The sequence below is a fragment of the Carassius carassius genome, chromosome 36 (genome assembly GCF_963082965.1).
Source record: "Carassius carassius chromosome 36, fCarCar2.1, whole genome shotgun sequence".
Classification (NCBI taxonomy): Eukaryota; Metazoa; Chordata; class Actinopteri; order Cypriniformes; family Cyprinidae; genus Carassius; species Carassius carassius.
In genome coordinates, this window is record NC_081790.1 from 7,990,927 (window position 1) to 8,012,884 (window position 21,958).

The 21,958-nt window shown below is 35.1% G+C and overlaps 1 protein-coding gene across 2 annotated transcripts in view; it reads left to right on the forward strand.

Annotated features, from left to right (window-relative positions):
* The first annotated feature begins 995 nt into the window (after nucleotides 1–995).
* Nucleotides 996–21,958, forward strand: part of LOC132117061 (syntaxin-binding protein 1) — a 28,386-nt gene continuing 7,423 nt past the window's right edge. The window contains exons 1-17 of one of the 2 annotated variants that reach the window (XM_059526095.1): nucleotides 996–1,146; nucleotides 14,232–14,281; nucleotides 14,578–14,659; nucleotides 15,170–15,246; nucleotides 15,467–15,545; nucleotides 16,168–16,271; nucleotides 17,171–17,319; nucleotides 17,567–17,651; nucleotides 18,012–18,142; nucleotides 19,029–19,136; nucleotides 19,362–19,422; nucleotides 19,815–19,880; nucleotides 19,994–20,074; nucleotides 20,934–21,072; nucleotides 21,169–21,278; nucleotides 21,376–21,477; nucleotides 21,557–21,642. In XM_059526095.1, coding sequence (XP_059382078.1) covers nucleotides 1,110–1,146; nucleotides 14,232–14,281; nucleotides 14,578–14,659; nucleotides 15,170–15,246; nucleotides 15,467–15,545; nucleotides 16,168–16,271; nucleotides 17,171–17,319; nucleotides 17,567–17,651; nucleotides 18,012–18,142; nucleotides 19,029–19,136; nucleotides 19,362–19,422; nucleotides 19,815–19,880; nucleotides 19,994–20,074; nucleotides 20,934–21,072; nucleotides 21,169–21,278; nucleotides 21,376–21,477; nucleotides 21,557–21,642 — 1,547 coding nt within the window. In that variant the 5' untranslated portion in view covers nucleotides 996–1,109. The remainder of the gene's footprint in view (nucleotides 1,147–14,231; nucleotides 14,282–14,577; nucleotides 14,660–15,169; nucleotides 15,247–15,466; nucleotides 15,546–16,167; nucleotides 16,272–17,170; nucleotides 17,320–17,566; nucleotides 17,652–18,011; nucleotides 18,143–19,028; nucleotides 19,137–19,361; nucleotides 19,423–19,814; nucleotides 19,881–19,993; nucleotides 20,075–20,933; nucleotides 21,073–21,168; nucleotides 21,279–21,375; nucleotides 21,478–21,556; nucleotides 21,643–21,958) is intronic. The other variant, XM_059526096.1, reaches the window with a different exon arrangement.

A 21,958-nucleotide genomic window follows, 5' to 3' on the forward strand; every position in this document is an offset into this window, starting at 1 on the left:
GGCATGGCAGATAGATAAAATAACATTCCTAAAAACGTTTAAAATATTATAATAAAACTACTTTCCTAAAATATTATTTTAATATGAATCAATTATACTAATATTTTGACAATAAAAGCCTTTATTTGTAATATGATTTTATTAAAACAAAGTTTTAAAATACAATTATATTTTATAAAAACACAAGCTGGATGAAATAATGCAAATGATAAATTAAACAATTAAATTGTAATATTATTAGCATGGTAAAATTAAGAGGACTGTTTAAATATTCATTTATAATTATTCTGAACATAAAATGCTCATAATTATGGAAACCCATTTTCGCCACTAAATAAAAAAGATCTCAAAATCCAAGAATTTTTTTTTAAAACAAATGACCTTGTTTTATTTTTTATTTAGTAACGGAAACGGGCTTCCATACATAAATGCTAAAATACTCATAAATGTTATAAAAATACAAAAGATTTTAAAAAAGCCACTGTAATTTTATATTACTGAAGAAAAAAAAAAGATAAAGGGTTTAACTTTAATTAGACGTTTATCGCCCTCATGCGGTCAAAATGACTAAATGCTGTTCCAGGAATATGATCACACATGATACTTTACGCAACAGTAAAATAATAGTATATCTTCATTTATGTTATTTTTATTCACATTTTAACAATTAATGTAGTTAATTTGATGAAGTAAACTAAAACTGCTGTGCTTCGTAGTTAGTTAAATTAAATTTCAGTGTAACATAACCTTTAGTTGCTTCTCTAATGGAGTGACCTGCTCTTTTTGTCACGTAGCGGTCAATGAACAGTGGAAACAGTTGCAAGGGTATTTTAAAACCTCCATTGATCATGGCATGAACAATCAGCGTGAAATCAAGCAGGTATTCTCTTGTGATTCTGTGTCTGCGCCCTCAGCGTTTGGCAAACGCGCAGCATATAACGGCGCTCGGTAGCACGAGCGCATGTGATGGAGGGGCGGTTACGCAGTGACGAATCTCCGCAGTCAGCTGCTGTGAGTGCGCAGGACCGCTCCGCTCCGGTCTGCCAGAGACAGCAAGAGGAGGAGAGGGAGGAGAAGATACAGCACACGGGCGAACACTCAGGAGCATCATGGCACCAATTGGATTAAAGGCGGTCGTTGGCGAAAGTAAGACCATAATGTTAAAACTCGGCTACTGAGGTTTAATATTCAACCATATGTGCCTGCTATTTTATGATACCTTCCCGTTGCATGTGTCACTGGTGTAAATCAGCGTTAGGTTCCCCCTGGATGCGGCTGGTTGTTTCCCTCCCATTGTGCTGAACGTGGAGGACATTACTCTCGGGATGTTGCGGATGCGCATTGTGCATCACGACATGTATAGGTTTTATTATCATTGTATGTTGTTTAAAATGTATTAATTTATGTCACGAGAACTAGCACCAAGCAAAAAAAACCTTGATGTACCAGTGTAAAGATGGTCTATCACACAGGAACGCCCTTATTCTGCACGGACGTTTCAGGTATTATGCAGGGCTCTGTCAAAAGACCTCTGCGTTTTTGTTTTATTTTGCTCGGTTTGTTGTTTATATGCGTTATAATGATAGAATTGAGGGGATGTTTGCATATGTTTATCTTCTAGTTCTAGAGATGAGCTCAATATATGCGTTTTGGCAAAGCCTCACTCCTGTGATTGATCACCAGTGCATTATACTCCATTGCGTAAAGCTCCAGCTGGTGAACTGATCTGCCCAGGAAGTGCCCGTGCTTTTAACATGAATGCAGCTGCCTCGCTTCTCCAGATGGATCGTTAAATGGCGGAGTGGTTCATGTTTGGTTGAATAAGGGAAAATGAGAGCAAATGCGCATCCCTCAGAGGTGTAGATGTATCTGTCATGTGTAGTGCATACTAGCTGAGAGAGCGTTCAGGAACAGAATGGCGTTTAGTTCAGACAGATTGATGGAAGTTGTAGGTGCTTTCGTTTTAGAGAAATATTCGATCTCGATTTTCGAGAAATATTTTGCTTATGCAGCAGGATGTGGAGATACTAAACGGCAAGTAATTAGTAGCCTAGGCTATTTTCTTGTAAAACGGATCACAATCGTACATTCGCAAATTTGAATAAATGAATAAACAGGCTAAATAAATTACAATGAAAATATGAAATCTTCCATGTTCAAACGCCTGTTTACTAATTCATTCATTTGAAAGACACATTCAGTGTATTTTATTTGTAGCCTAATACATTTGAATAAATTGTGTACTTTTATATTTAGGCATAGTCCCATTCAAAAATCCCGTTATATAGCCTAAATATGAAATTCATAAAAAAAAAAAAAAAAGAAATGTATGGGTGAGGGGAAAATAATGCTTGTAAAAGTAGTTTGGCATATTTTATTTTATAATTATTATAAAATTACATTTGATAATGTTTTTTTTATTAATCAATGAGGAGTGAAGCAATTTTGTTTTAAAAATGTAATACAAATAAAATACAAATAAAATAAAATAATTGAGGACATTTTTATTGTATTTCTAAAAACATTTATCCTTTTCATCATCAGTATTTTTCATCGACTCATTATTATGCTCACATCATTCACCACCAACGCATTAAACATTCTGAGTTTGTTTTGTTTGTAATATATCGATTCCTGTTGCTGAAACACCTTATGCTAACTTCTAACTAAAAACACTGAAAATATGACATAATAGTAAAAATGCAGTTGCATTGTCCAGTCCAAATTAAAGGCTCACGCACATAATCAATATTGACTGTAACCTGATCATTAAAAGCCATAAACGCTTCGAACACATGCGCAGGATTCGGTCTTCCTCACACAATAAAGATAGACACAGGGTCAGATAGAGAGCAAAGCCATGACTGACCAAATGCACATACGTCCTTGCTTAGATTGTCATTGTCTGTTTTGATTTGTTTTTACCTTTAAAATATGCAATATTGACAGGTAGCTGTATATATGCGCTCTAGGATGTAATGTAAGGGGACAGCAGGAGTACACATGGACAGCATCTGTGTGAATGACTCACAGTATTTGTTTAAAGGGTCTTTGATCTGCATTAATCTAGCTCTGAATGAACCAGTTCTTTTGTTAACCTGCCTGTTTGTTGATCCATTTTCATGAAGTGAGGTTATATTAATGTCCTACTTACCAGATTTAGCCAAATGACACGTTCAGCATACAGGGAAACTTATGATATTAGTGCTGTCAAACCATTAATTGCATACAAAATAATAGTTTTTGTTTACACAATATACACTAGATTTCTTGTATATACCCATTAATATCATAAAGACCAGGGAATCTCTCTTAGAGGGAATTTATATCCACAAACACAACGCCTTGAGGGGTATATTAGATTCCTTCAGATGACAGTGTTTTAACATAACAACAAGATGAACTGAGATGAGAGTCCTAGATCACAGTGTGCATACTTGTGTATGGCAAGTGAAGAGAGGAAAGTCAATGTGCCTTGCGGCAAACTGTAAGCGTGTGATTCATGCTTCACTTGAACGGAAGGCATTTATAACTCCTTAAAAGCTCAAAGAGAACTCCATTCCTTTCATGCCAGCATATGGAACCTGGTATGTATTAAGAAGCGTTTGTGACAATCGACATTGTTAATAGTTTTCCTAAATTAGATGGTGTGATTTTGAAATTTTGAAGCAAAAACAGAATGGTTTGACTCCAGTTTTGTGAAACTACATAAAATATCTGCATGAAACAGCGGACGAGCTGAACGAGACGCAGATTCACTCTCTGCTGTAAATGAAGCAGTGCTTCACTTATGAACTTTAATATGCATTATACAGAGGCAAGATGAAAAGAAAAAATACCATCTATACTTTTCTAAAGATAGTAAGTTCCCCTCAGACATGCATTCATATAAACTCCTATGATTAAAAGTGCTGTATGTAGGATTGACACAGAGTGGTTGAACTAGGTATTGTAGTACAAATACAGCACCTTTAATTCTAGTGTGGATGAAAAAAGAATAAGGTGTTAAATGAAGGGCAGAGTGAAATTAAAAAGGGAGCAGCAATACAAACAAGATCTTACATATTATGAGAACAGCTTAAAACAGCTCAAGGTTGATTCTAGAGGGGTTTTGAGCAATTTTCAGGAATTCAAGACAAACTTTGACTAGCAAGCCATCTAACCATTTTATCATCCGTCATGGAATAACTGCATTTTATCTCTTAGAAAAGTATTAAAATCCATTACTTGCATTATTAAGCACTATTAGCAACAAACCAACCAGAGTGAAGGATAATTTACATGAAAAGAAATAGGCTTCTGTAGTATTCTAGATCAGTGGTTTTCAACCTGTGGGCCGCGGTGGTATTGCAGGTGGGCCGCCAATTACTATTAAAAGAAATAATAATATTGTTAATATATGTAAAAAATTTCTAAGTCATAACATAATAACATAATTTCATATATATAATTAAATAACAAAAAATAAATATTAAACTGTTACTATGCGTCCACTATTCGAGCTTGCTGATTGGTTTAAGAATAAACCACCAATTTATCTTAGATGCATATGCTACAAAACAAATTCAAACATGCATAAATGGCTGTCAACATGTTTCCTCCTGACTATTGCTCCACTGACTGTCTACCCGCTGCTGAGCTCTGCCTGGACCTGGTTTTCCCGTTTTGCGGGATTTCCAGTCCTTTTTAGGGCTGTGTGATTAATCGAAATCGTAATAAAATCAAGATTTGAGCTTGCGCGATTTCTAAATCACTTTTGTAGCGCGATTTTCCACAGACCTGACCACCCGCAGTAGCCTATGCTATCCGATCCTCGTCCTAGTGCAAGAACAGAACAGACTGGGCATATGCCTGACTCCAGGTTCACACACTGTCTGTGATGCACCTTTTTCCGAGCCCATGTTAACGGATCAGAGCATTCACAATGCACGCGGTAAAAGACTAGAAATAAAAACGTGCGAAAATAATTAATATCTAGAACATGAGCATAGAGAGAGTTGTGAGTATTAACCCGACAATAGCGCGGTCGGTACATTTTTTTTGCAGTGGGCCGCGTAAACATATGTGTTGGGTTGTGTGGGCCACGAGTTGAAAAAGGTTGGGAACCACTGTTCTAGATAATTTAGATGTTTGCTGACAACGGCTAATATTTTTAATCCCAAAGACCAACTGGCAAGTTTTGGTCTGTGTTAAAGATGCTGTAAATAAACTCGCTGTCTAATAGTCTACTGTAAACCGGCATGGCTGTCTCCATGTCTGAAATGCACCACTAGCCTGTTATTATCCATGATTGCACTCGCCCTGATATCTGGGTGTTGCATTAGGTTTGTGCAAGTGTGCACAGACCAGTGTATCATCTCCAGTCTCTGCAGGCGGATGCACAGTGTACCAACAATTGAAAAAAATTATAGATTTCTGTAGATTTCATGTCTGATGGTTACGAATGGGATGATCTTGTTAGGGATCCTTTTTTTATTTCAGTTAATGGTAAAGAATAAAGATAATGTTTAGTTCAAGCTCTCTGCTGAGTCTCCTGGAATACATTATCCAGAATTCCTCCCATTGAAATCCGGTTTATGGCTTTCCTATGAAAATGAGCCCCGAGTGGAAAGCTCTGGGGAAGATAAATCAGACCTCAGGATAAAAGATGTTGTCCCATTGAGACAGAGAACTAAAATGGACTACTACAGTAAACATACTGTAAAATACAAAACATGCAGATATCTACAAGGTATGGAAATTTGTGAAATGAAAACATTTCCAATTTGAAATTGTAACATGTTCAAATTTCCGAACAAAAAGCAGTGTAGGTTTTTGAGATTATATATAATGTATATTTCTGAATATATATGTGAATATATACTGTTTTAACAAATGACTTACGGATGCACATTATATTTAAACCATGTTCATTATTAGTTGATATTAGTGATTTTTTGCATTTATTGGTGTCGGTTGATTATGGGTATCCACGTGCATGTTCATTTACATTAATATTACCATCTAAAAATCATATAATCTAAAAAGTTATTTTTTAACAATCTATAAAATGAGTATAACAAATAAAAGTAAAAAAATAAACTGTATACAAATAGTAACTAACAACTACATACATTTATGCAATACAATTTAAAATATCTTTATCCAATCTCAAAATTCATTTGAATTCTTTCTTGTCTAAAATTAATTTTTAATTTGTTTAGACAAAAGTATAGAATGTTTATACTGGCCGTATATCCTTTATTTGCCATAATGAAAAATATTTATATTTATAGTTATAATTTTTGTCATATCTAGATCAACCATCATTTTTATTAATCTTTTAGAATAAATACTATTGTATTATATATAATATTCCTTCATGTATATTCTATAAATGATCATAATTTTAGTTTACAATATGTAAAAAATATATATTTAATTTTTAAATATGAAATATGAAATATTAACTTTATTGGTGTTGTTAAATGACTTTAAGTACATTTTTTGATAACATATTGGGGAAATGAGCGTGCACAATTAAATATTCAAGATCACACACTACAGAAATACTAAATAAATTAAACAAATTATTGGCCCAACATGAATGATAGTTTCATTTACAATTATAATTATTGGCATATCTGAATCTGCCTGAATTATAATATTATGCCTGGCATGAAATCCTTTCAGCATCTCTTTTCCTTGCTCAGAAAGCTCTTCTGTGCTTTCATTGAGCGGGTGTGCTGCTTAGTGACTCAGCATGCTGAAATTCTATACCAGCAGGACAGCATCTGAGTCAATGTGTGTGTGTGTGTGTGTGTGCTCTGTCCTTGGACTCTGTGACGTTGGTTGGGGTTTAGCAGAGCATCTTCTGTCTGTTATACAAGGACAACATTGGATAGTCACCTTCTCCGGGGCATTATCTGACACTATGCGCGTAGACCGCACTGCAGTATGGATGAGATGCTCAGACAATACCTCTATATTAATATAAAACTCCTATAAGAAATAAATAATTTGGTTTCTGTTTGCAATCCTACGCAGCAGATATTAATAGTAAACCTTGGTTGAAAAATAAGAGAAAATCATCAAGGTCACTGATGCAACATAAATAGAAAACATAAAACTTGAATAGCTTCTAGGTTTAGTTTTCATACCAGAAAATCAAAGCAGATTCACAAGGATATGGAAAACCACAGACTGTCTCTTTAAGGTAAATGGTCGAAAAAAATCCAGAGAGACTGAGCATAAAAGTGGGTCATGAAATGAGAGTGCCCTGGGGGAGCCTGGGAATATGGAGGGTTAAATCTGCAGTGATGAGTATCTATAGGTTTTTTTTCTTTTCTTTGCATTGACAAGAACTACAGCTGGGTGATATTGCATTTTGACAGCAATATTTATCTCATTATGTATTTGCTCTAAAATGGCCTGCAAGGGTGATTTTGTTTTTTGTTTTTAAGTAGAGGAACTGTCATTTTCAACAAATAGCCAGTACAATTCAATGTAAAATACAGTAAATATTTAATTAAGATCAATTAAATACTTAACATCAACCAATACAAATAACCAACAAATATCTAATATCAACTGATAATCAATATGTTTCGTATACTGTACATCCCTAACTAATTTTATACAAATTCCATCGTTCATAAATGTTTATAGATGGCATTTTTCTTGAACTACATGAAATACATGAATAGAAAGTCTTCCATGAACATTTTTGAGTGATTAGACAAACTGATTATTCATTTAAATATTTATTCATTTTAATAGTTAATAATCATAGTTAATAAAATAGTTAAAGCTGGAGTAGGTAACTTATGTAAAAATGTAATTTTTTACATATTTGTTAAACCTGTCATTATGTCCTGACAGTAGAATATGAGACAGATAATCTATGAAAAAAAATCAAGCTCCTCTTGCTCCTCCCAGTGGTCCTATTGCTATTTGCAGAAATACGCCACTCCCGGTAAGAAACAACCAATCAGAGCTGCGGTCCGTACCTTTTTTATGTTAAAAATTTACAAAATATATATATAATAAGCAAGTACACCATGAATCCATTTTCCAAACCGTGTTTTTAGCCTGTCCTGAATCACTAGGGTACATCTATAATAAGTGTTTATATTTGGACTATTTTAGATTGCTTCGGGGGTACCGTGGCAGAGTAACCCAGTACCTTTGTGATTCTTCATAGACATAAACAGAGAGAAGTAGCTCCGGCTACTATGTTCTTCTGCAAGACACAAGCAGTTCTATTTATTAACCGCTAGAGCATCAAAAGTTACCGACTGCAGCTTTAATAATAGCATGCATTCACTAAAGCACATTAACAAGTCGTCAAGAGTATATTGTGAATAAATCAGTATATTGCCTAGACATAACCAGGAGTCAAACACAGTGATTCTATCATAGCAAAACAACCTTCCTTGCTAAAGCAATCTTTGATTACAGCTGCAAGATATAGCTTCGTTTAACCAATCATCTACTTTTATCACAAACTACAGCTTGTGCTTAATTAAGACATCTGGTTAAGAATGAAGAGTGAAGAGCTGTTGGTGTACTCAGGAGAGAGGTTCAGTGTTTAAGTGAAAGAGCATGAGACAGAAACAGTGTGGTACCATGTACACAAATGAATGATGCTATTGTAAACACAAGTATGCTGTTGGCCAACATGCTTATTGCACATTCACAGTTCAGTTTAGAATGCTGTAAATCAGCCTTACATAACTTGTTCACCAACGGATCTTCTGCAGTGAATGGGTGCCATCAGAATGAGAGTCTAAACAGCTGATAAATACATCACGAGATTCCACAAGTAATCCACATGTCTCCAGAAGCTGCATGTTTGTAAGAAACAAATACATCAAGATGTTTTTAACTTAAAAACCTTAAAAACCTTTATCCTTATTGCATTCTCCAGTAAAAAAAGTTGTCTGAATCAGCAGAGAAATACACTCTTAAAAATAAAGGTGCTTCACAATGCCATAGAAGAACTTTTTTTTTAATCTAAATGGTTCCATAAAGGACCATTAATATCTAAAAAATATTTCTGTTTCACAAAAGGTTCTCTGTGGCGAAAGAAGCTTCTACACATTAAAAAAGGTAAGAAAGATATGGTTCTTTAAAAACCAATTGTTCTTTGTGGAACCAAAAATTGCTGTGAAGAATCTTTTAAGTACCTTTATTTGAAGAGTGTATGCACAAATTTATTTATTTAAACAAACGATGAACTGGAGTTGTGTGGATTATTATAATGTTTTTATCAGCTGTTTGGACTCTCATCCTGATGGCACCCATTCACTGCAGAGGATCCATTTGTGAGCTAGTGATGTGACGCTAAATTTCTTTAAATCTTTTCTGATGAAATAAAAAAAACAAATCTACATCTTGGATGGCCTGTGGGTGATTAGATTTTTAGATTTTTGGCTAAACTATACCTATGTAACTGTAAATGCAATGGAACTGCAGTGTACATACACATTATCATATGTGGATTGTGGAAACCTATTGACCCTATCTGGACCTTTAATTTACTGCACATAAATGGAATTTACTGTTTGATTGAATTCTAATTATTTTGATTTGTGTCACTTTACAAAATCAGTTAAACCCAAACACATGATCAGCACTTTTCTGAGAATATCAGCATTCAGCCGATCCAGCCTGCAGTGACAAATAACTGATAGACTGCGGTACATTTTATTGCCCAATATGAGGAGGAAAAGAAATAAATGGAGTTCATTAACTGAGACCTGGCCTGCAGTCTGTGTGTACAATATGATTTAATCCAATTTATTTCTACGGCACTGCAGGAATTCATCTCTTGAATAGGTTACACATCAGCGAGGAAGCTAGGAAATCAATACATTGAGAAGTCTCTGTAAAAGAATGTAGAAAATGCATGCATGCAGGCTGAAGGTGTTTTAAATGCATACTGATTAGGATTGAGCATATTGCAGGAGCCTTAGATGAGGCCGTTTGATATTCATTTTGTCCTTCCCTGTATTTTTCCTCTTCATTTGCATCAGTAACCCCCATTTGTACAGTAAAATGGTTTTTACCTCAGTCCTGGAGGCTGAACATGGGCAGAAGTGAACTCAGGCCAGTGGGTGTTGTGCTGATGTCACATGACTGGATGAAGTGTCCTCTGGAGACAGCTGAGAACGACGTGACCCAGAGTATAGCTCTGAAAGCATGTGCCCTTGGTTTTATTTTCAGTAGAAGTAGTTGTAGAAGAACACAAAGACACTTAAAGCATAGATATTTATTAAACTCATTCAGTGGAGAGTATTTGAAAGCGAGTAAATAATGCATAAGAATAAAAGATATGTAAATCATTGTTTAAATGTATTTTATTTATGAATCAAAGTAAATCAAATGCAATTTAAACATACTGTGCATAATCTCCTAGTGTCATTAAAAAAAAATCTTTTGACAGCCTTGCTGATGGCAGTGTCATTTAGTATTATTTGTATACTATATGAGTTTTAGTACGTGATATTTTATATATAACATAGTATTTTGTAATATTTTAAATGAAAATGAAAATGTTCAGTTTTTATTAAATTTTAGTTTATTTTTACTTTTGTCATTTTCTTATTTATATAATAGAATATATAAGATTTAGTAATTGGTATTTTATATACCATACAGAATTTTGAATGAGATTTTTTTTCAGTTTAGGTTTAGTTTTGCATGTTTGCCATTTTCTTTTGTTTGTTTGTAAATAATAATTTAATCAACTTCATTTTATTTTAGTTTTAGCTTTAGTCATTTCAATTTAAATGCATTTTATTACAGTTAATTGCTTTGTCTATGGCAAGTTTTTCATGTAATAGCTATATTTTGTTATTTTATATTTATTTCAATTAATGTTCAAAGTTTTATTAGGATTTAGTTTAGTTAAATTTACATATTAAACTTTTTTAATAGTTTTAGTTAAGGATACCAACACTGGTCAGTGAAGTGAGTATTTTTAGTAACTAAATATTGTGTAACAAGTTATTTTACATTAAATTATGATGCTGTCAGCTTCGATTTAAGCTGGTCAAACACTAGCATGTATATATATATATATATATATATATATATATATATATATATATATATATATTATCATAGGTATTCTTGACCTGATTTTCATAGCATAAAGCATCATCTTTGTGTGATAACTACAAAAAAGCAAGTTAAAATGAGACATTAATGAAGCTCTTCTGGGGATTTGAATTACATAAACTACTCTGAATTCTGCTGGATACAAAAATAAACATCATACACTTTTTGCTTGTATCTGAGGCTTTTTTAGCAAAGTCATACTTTACGTATTCGAAGAACAGAAATTTGACGAACACGTTTTCCTTGGCACACTTTATCAGATCACTGTGCTCTCAGTTTGATTAACTTTGGCCCTCATTCACATAAACTGCTATTGGAATCTATGCTAAATCTCCTGTTAGCTAAACTGCCTGCTAATCTCTTCACGTTCACTAAAACCTGCTTTGTGTTTAAACACCCATAATCCATCTGGATTCGGCCAGGACTCAGTGTTTTATTCCCCAGAGGAGCTTAACTCTCTATCACTGCACCAGCACAAATGTCAAAACCACAAAATCACCCTGAGCGCCTTTATTCTGACACTTCAACCAGATGGCTAGCAATGCAATCATGCTAATATTGGCCCCAACACACAAAAATGGTCACCTCCGCCCAATCCCCGCATGATGAGATTACTTACATCAGAGTGAGTAAGAGAGATCAGCCACAGAGCAGAAACAGTTACAGATAGAGATTCTACATAGATTCGTTTCTCAACGATCAGCTATGTTCATTTAATACTGTCTGTGAGCAGCACAAGCATGGCATCTGAACAGAGGGAGATTCTGGAGATAAAAAAAAAAAAAAAGTTAAATAATAAGTTAAATAACTAAATAAGTTCCCCTTTGGTTAATACAGAGCATTATGGTTTTCATTTTTATGTAGAGCATCAGCATAACACTTCATTAGGATAAGATCATGAGAAAAAAAGGCAAACAAACACAATAGGACTAATAAAAAATAAAAATAAAAAAAGTGAATTTTACTAGTAATTGTGACTCTTTTTTTCCTGATAATTGGCACTTTTATATCTGGCAATTGGATTATTTATCCTTATAATTGTGACGTTTGTATCTTACAATTGGTCTTTTTTTCTTGTAATTCTGGCTTTATATCTTATAACGATATGACAATATCTCATAATTGTCATTTTATGTCACAATCAAACACTTTTTCCTCATAATTGTTCTCAAAATCATGACTTTATATCTCACAATATCTGTACGTATAATTTTACATAACATTTTATATACCACTCCTTATGTTTTTTCTCATAGTGTGCTTAAATCACAATTGACAATTTTTTTCTCGTAAATAAGCCTTTTTTTTTTTACATCTTGCAATCTGATTTTATTTCACAACTGTAATTTTTCACCCTAATAATTTCAATATTATGTGAATGAGGGCCAAAGTAATTTTTCACCCTAATAATTTCACCCTACGGGGTGGTGTTAGCGCAGTGGATAAGACGCATGCCTGTGGTGTGGGAGACCTGGGTTCGAATCCACTGTGAACCGCCAGTGTGTCCCTGAGCAAGACACTTAACCCCTAGTTGCTCCAGAGGCGTGCGACCTCTGACATATATAGCAATTGTAAGTCGCTTTGGATAAAAGCGTCAGCTAAATGAATAAATGTAATGTAAATGTAATAATTTAGATTTTATATCTCACAATCTGACACTATATTTCACAATTTTTTCTTGTAATTGCGACTATATCTCACAATTGCTGCTTTTTCTCATAATTGTCACAATATATTTCATAATCAATGCTTTTTTTCACATAATTGCGACTGTCACAATTGATGTTTTTTTCCTAGTATTTCATAATTGTTTCTGGCAATCTAACTGTATATCTCAAATTTCTTTCTTTCTTGTATTTGTGACTTTATAATGTATATCACAACTTCTTTTTTTCTCATAGTAGTCACTTATATCTCACAATCAACATTTTCACATATTTCTGACTATATCTCACAATTGTCCTTTCCTCCACCTCATATTTGGGATCCCACAATCGTGACATTACATCTTAGAATTTGACTTTTACATCTCTTACAATTTTTGCCTTTTTTTTGTAATTGTCATCCTCGTCCACCTGGAGTTACATTCCTGATCCCAGTGTTAAAATTACCTGCATGACCAGATGAACTGGATTCCACGAATATGATTCTTTTACAGCAGTCAGAGTGTCCATTTATAGAGAGGTGTGTCTATGAATTTCGAAACTGATACCAAAAAAGTTCTGCTGCAGAAAAGCGAGAGAGATATAGAAAGCAAAATATAAAGAGATAATCCATTTAAGTAAAGGACCAGCTGGCAGTCAGGCTCAGGTGTGACAGGGGACAGCACACACACACACACACACACACACATACACACACTCGACAATGCTAGAGGCTTTGCATGGCAATAGAGCAGGTGTGTAAGATGATAAAGAGAGGGATAGAGAGAGATATACATCATGTCATAACAAACACCTTAATATTTTTGATATTGTAAGACATTTATCTGCCTCCTACACATCAGTAACCATTAACATCATTTACAAACCAACACACAAACTTGTTCCAGGTCAAATGTAATGCAGTGTTATGTTGTGTAAGATTCAGGCACATATGTTGTTTTATAACGATTGTACGTCCTATGATGAATCTAGAGCCATTCTAAACAAAGAACAATTAAATTAAGGCATCAGCTATTTACACTAAAATTAAAATACATACAGTACAATTGTTTTAAGCAAGGATGATTAAGTTGATCAAAAATGACAGAAACAATATTTATAATGTGTCCATTTCAAATAAATGCCATTCTATTGAACAAAGAATCATGTATCAGTTTCCATAAAAATACTAAGCAGCACAACTGTTTTCAACATTGACAACAGCAAGAAAGATTTCTTGAGCAGCAAATCAGCATATCAGAATAATTTCTGAAGGATCATAAGACACTGAACACTGCAGTAATGACTGCTGAACATTACGCTTTCCCATCACAGGAATAAAATACACTTTAAAATCGAAAAAAAAGTTATTTTAAACTGGAATGACAGCATGTATTTGTGATTTAAACATGGAAATGACTAGTGAATAATATGTACGAACCACTAATATCAGAAGTTTGAAAAACTTTTCTCTTCTTCCTGCAGAGATTATGAATGATGTCATCAAGAAGGTGAAGAAGAAGGGAGAATGGAAGGCAAGACAAACTCAAAAACCCCATCACCATAGTAACCGCTCTATCTTTATGTCACCGGACCACAGTTTTAATATTTCATTGAGTCCCCGAGCCGCAGACAGGAAAGCAGTTTGATTAATAACATCCTGTTCTGCCTGTATCATGACACATGCATATCTATTTCGGTGACCATATTAATAAATAACAGTTTTCACACTGTCTGCATAAGCATAAGCATAAGCAACAGACCTTTCTGTTGCAGTAATGTGTGTTTCCGAGACTCTCTCATTATTTCTGCTCTCTGTTTTTCTCTGTAGGCTTTGATTGTGGACCAGCTCAGCATGAGGATGCTGTCCTCTTGCTGCAAAATGACTGATATCATGACAGAGGGCATCACTAGTAAGTCAAACCACAGTTTTTGACCACAAATGAAGTAAAAAGTTCACCTTTGCTGCCAACAACAAGTCTATGGCTCATGGGACACAACAAGAATAATGTAAATTTAAACCATTTAGCATTTAACCAGCATACGTGACCAGTTTTCGTAAAAAAATGTATTGTGCTTATATATATATATATATATATATATATATATATATATATATATATATATATATATATATATATATATATATATATATATATATATATATATATATATATATATATATATAATATTACGATTTAAGTTTAATTTAGTTTTATTTTAGATTTATTTAAGTTGTAATTTTTTTTTTATAAATAGTGTTTCAATGCAAATTAATTCCAGTTAGCAGCCAAGGCAGCATTTCAAGTTAAAGTTTTTCATTTTATTTTAATTAACCTAAAGGTTAATGAATATAACCCTGTATCAGAGAAGCTGCTTCTGTGACTAACATGCTATTTCTGCTTCTACTTTTATCTCTGCAGTTGTTGAAGACATTAATAAGCGAAGAGAGCCTCTCCCTTCATTGGAGGCCATTTACCTGATCACCCCAACTGAGAAGGTACTCAAACACACTGATTTTAGAAGTTGCTAAAGATGCTAAAATAACACCCCAAGACTTTTTTCTGGAAGCGTGGAGGCAGAACCTTCACACTTTACACACTAAACATATGTCATTCACTAACACACTGCAACTCTTGCCATTTCTTCTGGCCATTTTTGTTACTATAACAACACAAAGACACAGTCTTATCTGAAGCTGGTTGTATTTCTCTTGCCAGTCTGTGCAGACTCTCGTCAATGACTTCAAAGATCCCCATTCAACGAAATATAAAGCGGCTCATGTGTTCTTCACTGACTGTGAGTATCTGAGGGTACTCCACTGTACTTCAAGTGCTCAGTATTAATGGGACCTCACTAAAAACTAGACTACTACACAAGCAATCAGCAAGGCAATGTTTTTACTGAATTTTACAAAAACACAATACTATGTGACATTAGATATAAAGATGAATCAGTTGATCCAGTTAATTAAATGACAGATATGAATGAATAAGTTTTTCTATCTGAATTATTTTGTAGTTAATCCAAATTTAAGGTGCTGATACAGTAAGCCTTTGTTACAAAAATAAATAAAAAGGAAATAAAATAAAATCTTAAGTGGGAAATATATAAAATAAGAAAACAATAAATGAACTTAACAATACACTTAAAGACTATAAAAAAATAAAAACTGCATCCATGAGAATAAAATAAAATAAATATAAATGTGTAAATCTACAATAAAAATTGCCGCTGGATTTTATTGGAGATTTTAGTGCAGAAATGTTGCAGCTGACTTTGGATATTTTTTACATTTAATTTCAGATATTTATATCTATATAAAATAATCTAAAGTGATGTATATTATGTCATAACTTTAATAAACTGCTGTCACTGCTCAAAATCTTATGTCAACTACCCATGTGTTTTTTTTTTTTAGCTTGCCCAGACCCCCTGTTTAATGATGTGGTGAAGAGCCGTGCTTCCAAGACCATTAAAACCCTAACTGAGATCAACATCGCCTTCCTGCCCTATGAGTCCCAGGTGAGGCATTTCAGGCGGGGAGAGGACAAGAGAAAAAAATATAGGAATAATGACTATCCGTATAGAGAACTATGCAGAAACAAATCAGTGAATGCAGAAATAGAGTGTTCCAGAACAGCTCTAAGGCTGGGGGGATGCAGTCTGGCCCACAATGCCTTGCTTCTCAGGCTGTCTGCTATGATTAATTCAGTGGAGTCAGAGGAGCAGTGCGTTTCTCCTGGCGTGATGATGCTGTAAATCAGTGCTTCGCAGGCTCGCTTCATTCAGCATCACGCAGCATTGGCCAATCAGAGGAGGTTATGAGAGGGAACAAGCATCAAGGGGAAACCATCTGCTGAACAGAAGGATGGTCATGTGACCCTGTGTGTGCTGATAGGGGGTGGGGAGGGGTGGATGTGAAGACCTGACTGCCTGACAGAGATTTGGCCACAGGAAACACAAAAGGCAGGAAGGAAAGGAATGAAAGCAAAGACTGGAAACAACTCGCTAACTCAAAGCTCATCCCTCAGACTAGTTTGGAAACTGGAACACATTTCATGACATTCTGTCACAGGTCTTTTGCATGTGACATGCATACAAAATCCTAAAAAATATTTATTTATAGAATAAAATTCATTTCTAGAATTAACTAGCTGGCTCAACATTGTGATGGATAATTGTTGTTTATATACCGGTAATATGATTCCAGTTTTAGATATTTTAGTATATCAAGTTAAACTAAATTAAAAGGAAAAATGTTGCATTGGCAACTTGCGTAAGTAAAATTGAGCTTCATCTGTATTTTTCTATGCCAAAATGGCACATAAAAAACAAAGCAAAAATTTACAAAAGGCCAGTTCATCACTTTGCCTGTCCACATTACTGCTCTATCAAAAACGAGTGAATGAATGTGTTTTCAGGTGTTCTCCTTGGACAACCCTGATGCCTTCCAGAGTTTCTACAGCCCTCATAAGACACAGCTGAAGAACCCTGTGATGGAACGGTTGGCAGATCAGCTGGCCACACTGTGTGCCACACTGAAGGAATACCCTGCCGTCCGATACCGAGGGTAAGGCACGGAGATTCACTTAATTACTGAGAATCAAATAGCCTTTTAATAATCTTTATAACTGATCTGTTCCTGATGATGCCGTTTCACATTATGCAATCATATTTATCCATTTTACACACACTTACAGCAGGAACTAGTGTAGAAGACACTGGCTAAGATTGCAGGAAGTGGCTGCTCATCAGGATCAACAGAGCTGTCTCACGTTCTGTCTCTCTGCTCTAATACTCTGATTTTCTATTTACAGGGAGTATAAAGATAACGCCACTCTGGCTCAGCTGCTTCAGGACAAACTGGACGCCTACAAGGCAGATGATCCCACAATGGGGGAGGTGAGTGGCACATCTCAGTTATTGCACTGTAGCGAGAGAGAGAGAGAGAGAGAGAGAGAAAGAGAGAGAGAGAGGAGTTCATACATGTACATGTGAATATGCTAGAAGAAGGGGTACACGAGCAAGGGGAACATAAGCAGCTTTCAGCGGGATCTTGGATAGATTCTGATTTTGTTAAACCCATAAAACAGAAATTATGACTTCAGAATATCAGGGCTGTCAAAGAAATCAAGCATGAAACCAATTTTCAATCTTCACTATCCTGGTCTTATTGTGGACAAATCCTTGAATTGGATTCATGTTAATCAGAATGACTTGTGCTCATCATGGAGCAATAGTAGATTTTTTATCTTTCTGCAGGGTCCAGACAAGGCTCGCTCTCAGCTCATAATTCTGGACAGAGGTTTCGACCCCGTCTCTCCTGTCCTGCACGAGCTCACCTTCCAGGCTATGGCCTATGACCTGCTGCCCATCGAGAATGATGTCTACAAGTGAGTGGAATAAATAAATATATTTAAACTTATTTTTAAAATAATATTTATTGGATTAAATGTTTATATTTATATATGATATTATATAATAAAAATATAAAAACAATAGAAAATCATAATTATAATACATACACTGTAATATGTAAAATATTTCATAATACAATCTAAAATAATAATTATAATGCATTTATGTAAAATATTTCAAATGTTTATTAATAAAAATTTTTAAAAAAAATATTTACATTATATATATAAATTGAGATTTATACATCATATGAAAGCTAAATAAATAAGTTGACAATAAATTGGCCGAGATACAACTATTTGAAAATCTAGAATCTGAGGGTGCAAAAAATTAAAATATTGAGAAAATTGTCTATAAAGTTGTCCACATGAAGTTCTTAGCAATGCATATCAAAAATTACGTTTTGATACATTTACAGCAGGAAATTTACAAAATATCTTCATGGACTATAATCTTTACCTAATGTCCTACTGATTTTTGGCATTAAAGAAAAATCAATCATTTTGACCCTTACAATGTTTTTTTGGCTATTGCTACAAATATATCCCAGAGACTTAAGACTGCTTTTGTGCTCCAGGTTCACATATGTAAACTATTTAAAATGTATATAAATAAACATGTATTTTAAAATAATATTTACTAAGTTAACTAATTATAGTATTACATATTCTTTCATAAATATATGATCATGTAATAAATTATTAAATAACAATTAAAATACACATTTAAAAACAGAAAATGTGCATGCAGCATATGAATTATTACAAAGGTATCATTAACAAATACTTTCATTAATTGACCAAGGACAGTGATATAATATAATGGAATAGAATAATCATTTGTTTGATTTGACTCTGGTAGGTATGATACCAGTGGGATGGGAGACTCCCGCGAGAAGGAAGTGCTACTGCATGAAGACGATGACCTCTGGGTAGCACTACGGCACAAACATATTGCTGAGGTCTCACAGTGAGTAAAACCTTACATTTTTGGCCTTAAAGGGATAGTTTACCTTCAATTGCTGGTTCCCATTGACTTGCATAGTGTATTTTTTTTTCATACCATGGAAGTCTATGTGGACCAGCAACTGAAGTTGAACTATCCTTTTCAGCTCTGGTTTTCCTGTTATATTCTCCGTCTTTAAATGGTGACATCCCTGTTTTCTCCCTCCTTTCTCATTTCCCTTGCTCACAGGGAGGTGACGCGCTCCCTGAAGGAGTTTTCTGCTAGTAAACGGATGAATACTGGGGAGAAGGTACGCTGGAGTCCCGCTGAGGAAGAAGGGCTTGGAGGAGAGAATAAATGAGGAGTAGAATAGAGAGAATACTGTAGCGTGGGTGAAGGAGAATACCCTGGCAGATGAGATTGCGATGGCAGTTGTGATGGCTGACTCGTGTGAAAGCACTCTGATGCTGCAGCAGAATTAGTGTTGATTGACTTACTGACACAGCACAAGCCAACACACACATTTCTGCTGTTATGTACTATACTATATGCAATAGTGTATAGTCTCACAAACCATAACAGCTTTTATATTGCGTCATATCTGTGTCCCTAATTTGGCCTACTGGATCTGAGACATGTCTGTAGGCAGCGTCTGACATCAGTTTTGCTTTCCTTTCTGAGAAAGTCCTGTGTTTCTTCCAGACCACTATGAGGGACCTGTCTCAAATGCTGAAGAAGATGCCGCAATATCAGAAAGAGCTCAGCAAGGTAAAAGAGCTCAAAACACATGTGCAATCAGCCAAAGAAGACCAAACAAAACCTCATGGGAATTGCAGTTCCAATATTTACCTCACTGACCCTTAAAATCTCTGCCCCTCTAGTACTCGACCCATCTGCAGCTGGCCGAGGACTGCATGAAGCACTACCAGGGAACCGTAGACAAGCTATGCCGTGTAGAACAGGTACAATTTCACCACAGACATTACTGAAAAACCGTTGCGTATTCACCAAAGTTTCATGAATTATGTTTCACACAATGATTTTAACATTCACGAAATGTGATATTATTATTTATAATATGAGGTTGATTACAATTTTAAGTACAATACAATTTTCCCTTTAAAATTCTTATATATATATTTTAGAAGTGTTTGGCGCGCAGGTTTCACTCTCCTCGTTCCTGTGCGGTGTGATGCTCCACTTAATATTCCACTCTATGAATGTGCATTCTGCTCATGTACCACTCATGCTATCTGTCTGTCTGTCTGTCTGTCTGTCTATCTATCTATCTATCTATCTATCTATCTATCTATCTATCTAAAACACACATAATATTGTTCATTGTTGGAATAAAGATCCTGATTTCATTTTGTTATTTGATTCATTATTCTGACTGTAATAGGACTAAACAGTGCTGTAATCATCCACCCCTCCTCCATTTTTGGCTTCTAGAAGATAAAAAAGACATTTTTCATGGCTGTTCATTCTATTTCTATGGTGTAGGCTGAAAGCAACCAAAGTAATAGGTGGTGGGGAGGGAAGTATAACACACGAGCTGCTCGGAGACGTTACCCACCTGGTCACGATTTATTTTCAATGAGGGGGTGAGCAGAGCGGTGAACGGGTGCAATGTAACTGGGCGAACGAGTATGGAGTGCGTGTCTAAAAGCTGTGCACCAAGAACTCGTCTAAATCATCTTTAACAGGATCCACCACTGATTGCATGAATCTAACTATGTTAATAAAGGGCATATCATTTTAGTTTTTAATGCTTCCAGTGTGCCAAGCATAATTTATGAAGTGCGCTCTATAACCCGACAGGATCTCGCTATGGGAACAGACGCAGAGGGTGAGAAGATTAAAGACCCCATGAGGGCCATCGTGCCAATCTTGCTGGACACCAACGTCAGCACCTACGACAAGATCCGCATCATCCTGCTCTACATTTTCCTTAAGAATGGTTAGAGAGCCTTTTGCAGCCATTTTATACCTCACTTTGTTTCTCAGTGCCCAGATCAGCCATTTTATAACATGTGTGTCGTGTGTTGAAAAACAGGGATCACGGAGGAGAACCTTAACAAGCTGATACAACATGCCCAGATCCCTCCTGAGGACAGCGAGATCATCACCAACATGGCTCATCTGGGTGTCCCAATCATTACGGATGTACGCTGTCTGATTTGCATCTTAAGCAATGATTATGTTTCTGTGGCGGTTCGAGCAGTTTCTCTGACCTGCCATTTTTTGTTTCTGTATGCTGCAGTCTACTCTCCGCAGAGGAAAGAAGCTTGATCGTAAGGAGCGTGTGAGCGAGCAGACCTACCAGCTTTCTCGCTGGACCCCACTCATCAAGGACATCATGGAGGTCAGTCCTGATTTATAAAGTTTGACAGTAACTGTGTGTACAGTAGATTGTGTCTTAAGGTTAGTGAATCTTGTTGCAGGATGCTATCGATGAGAAGCTGGACACCAAACATTATCCGTACATCTCAACACGCTCGTCCTCTTCCTTCAGCACTTCTGCAGTCAGGTATACACACTCACTCGATTTGGATTTTTAGGCTCGCTTCAAATAATTTGGAATTTGAGTTGACCACTACTACAGGATGTTCAAATGGAACGACAGGAAGACGAATTTAATAAACTGCAGAAAAATTTAGGAAATTAGTAATAAAATGAGCAAGAAATTATTTTCAGGTGCTTTGTTTCTTTCTGGGTTCATTGACAATGTTCCATAAAATAAGTAAAAAACTAAAAGTTAATTTTTTAATGACAAATACCTCAATAAAATACAAACGTATTATATTTGGCACTTTATGCTTATTAGAAATATATAAATATATTAT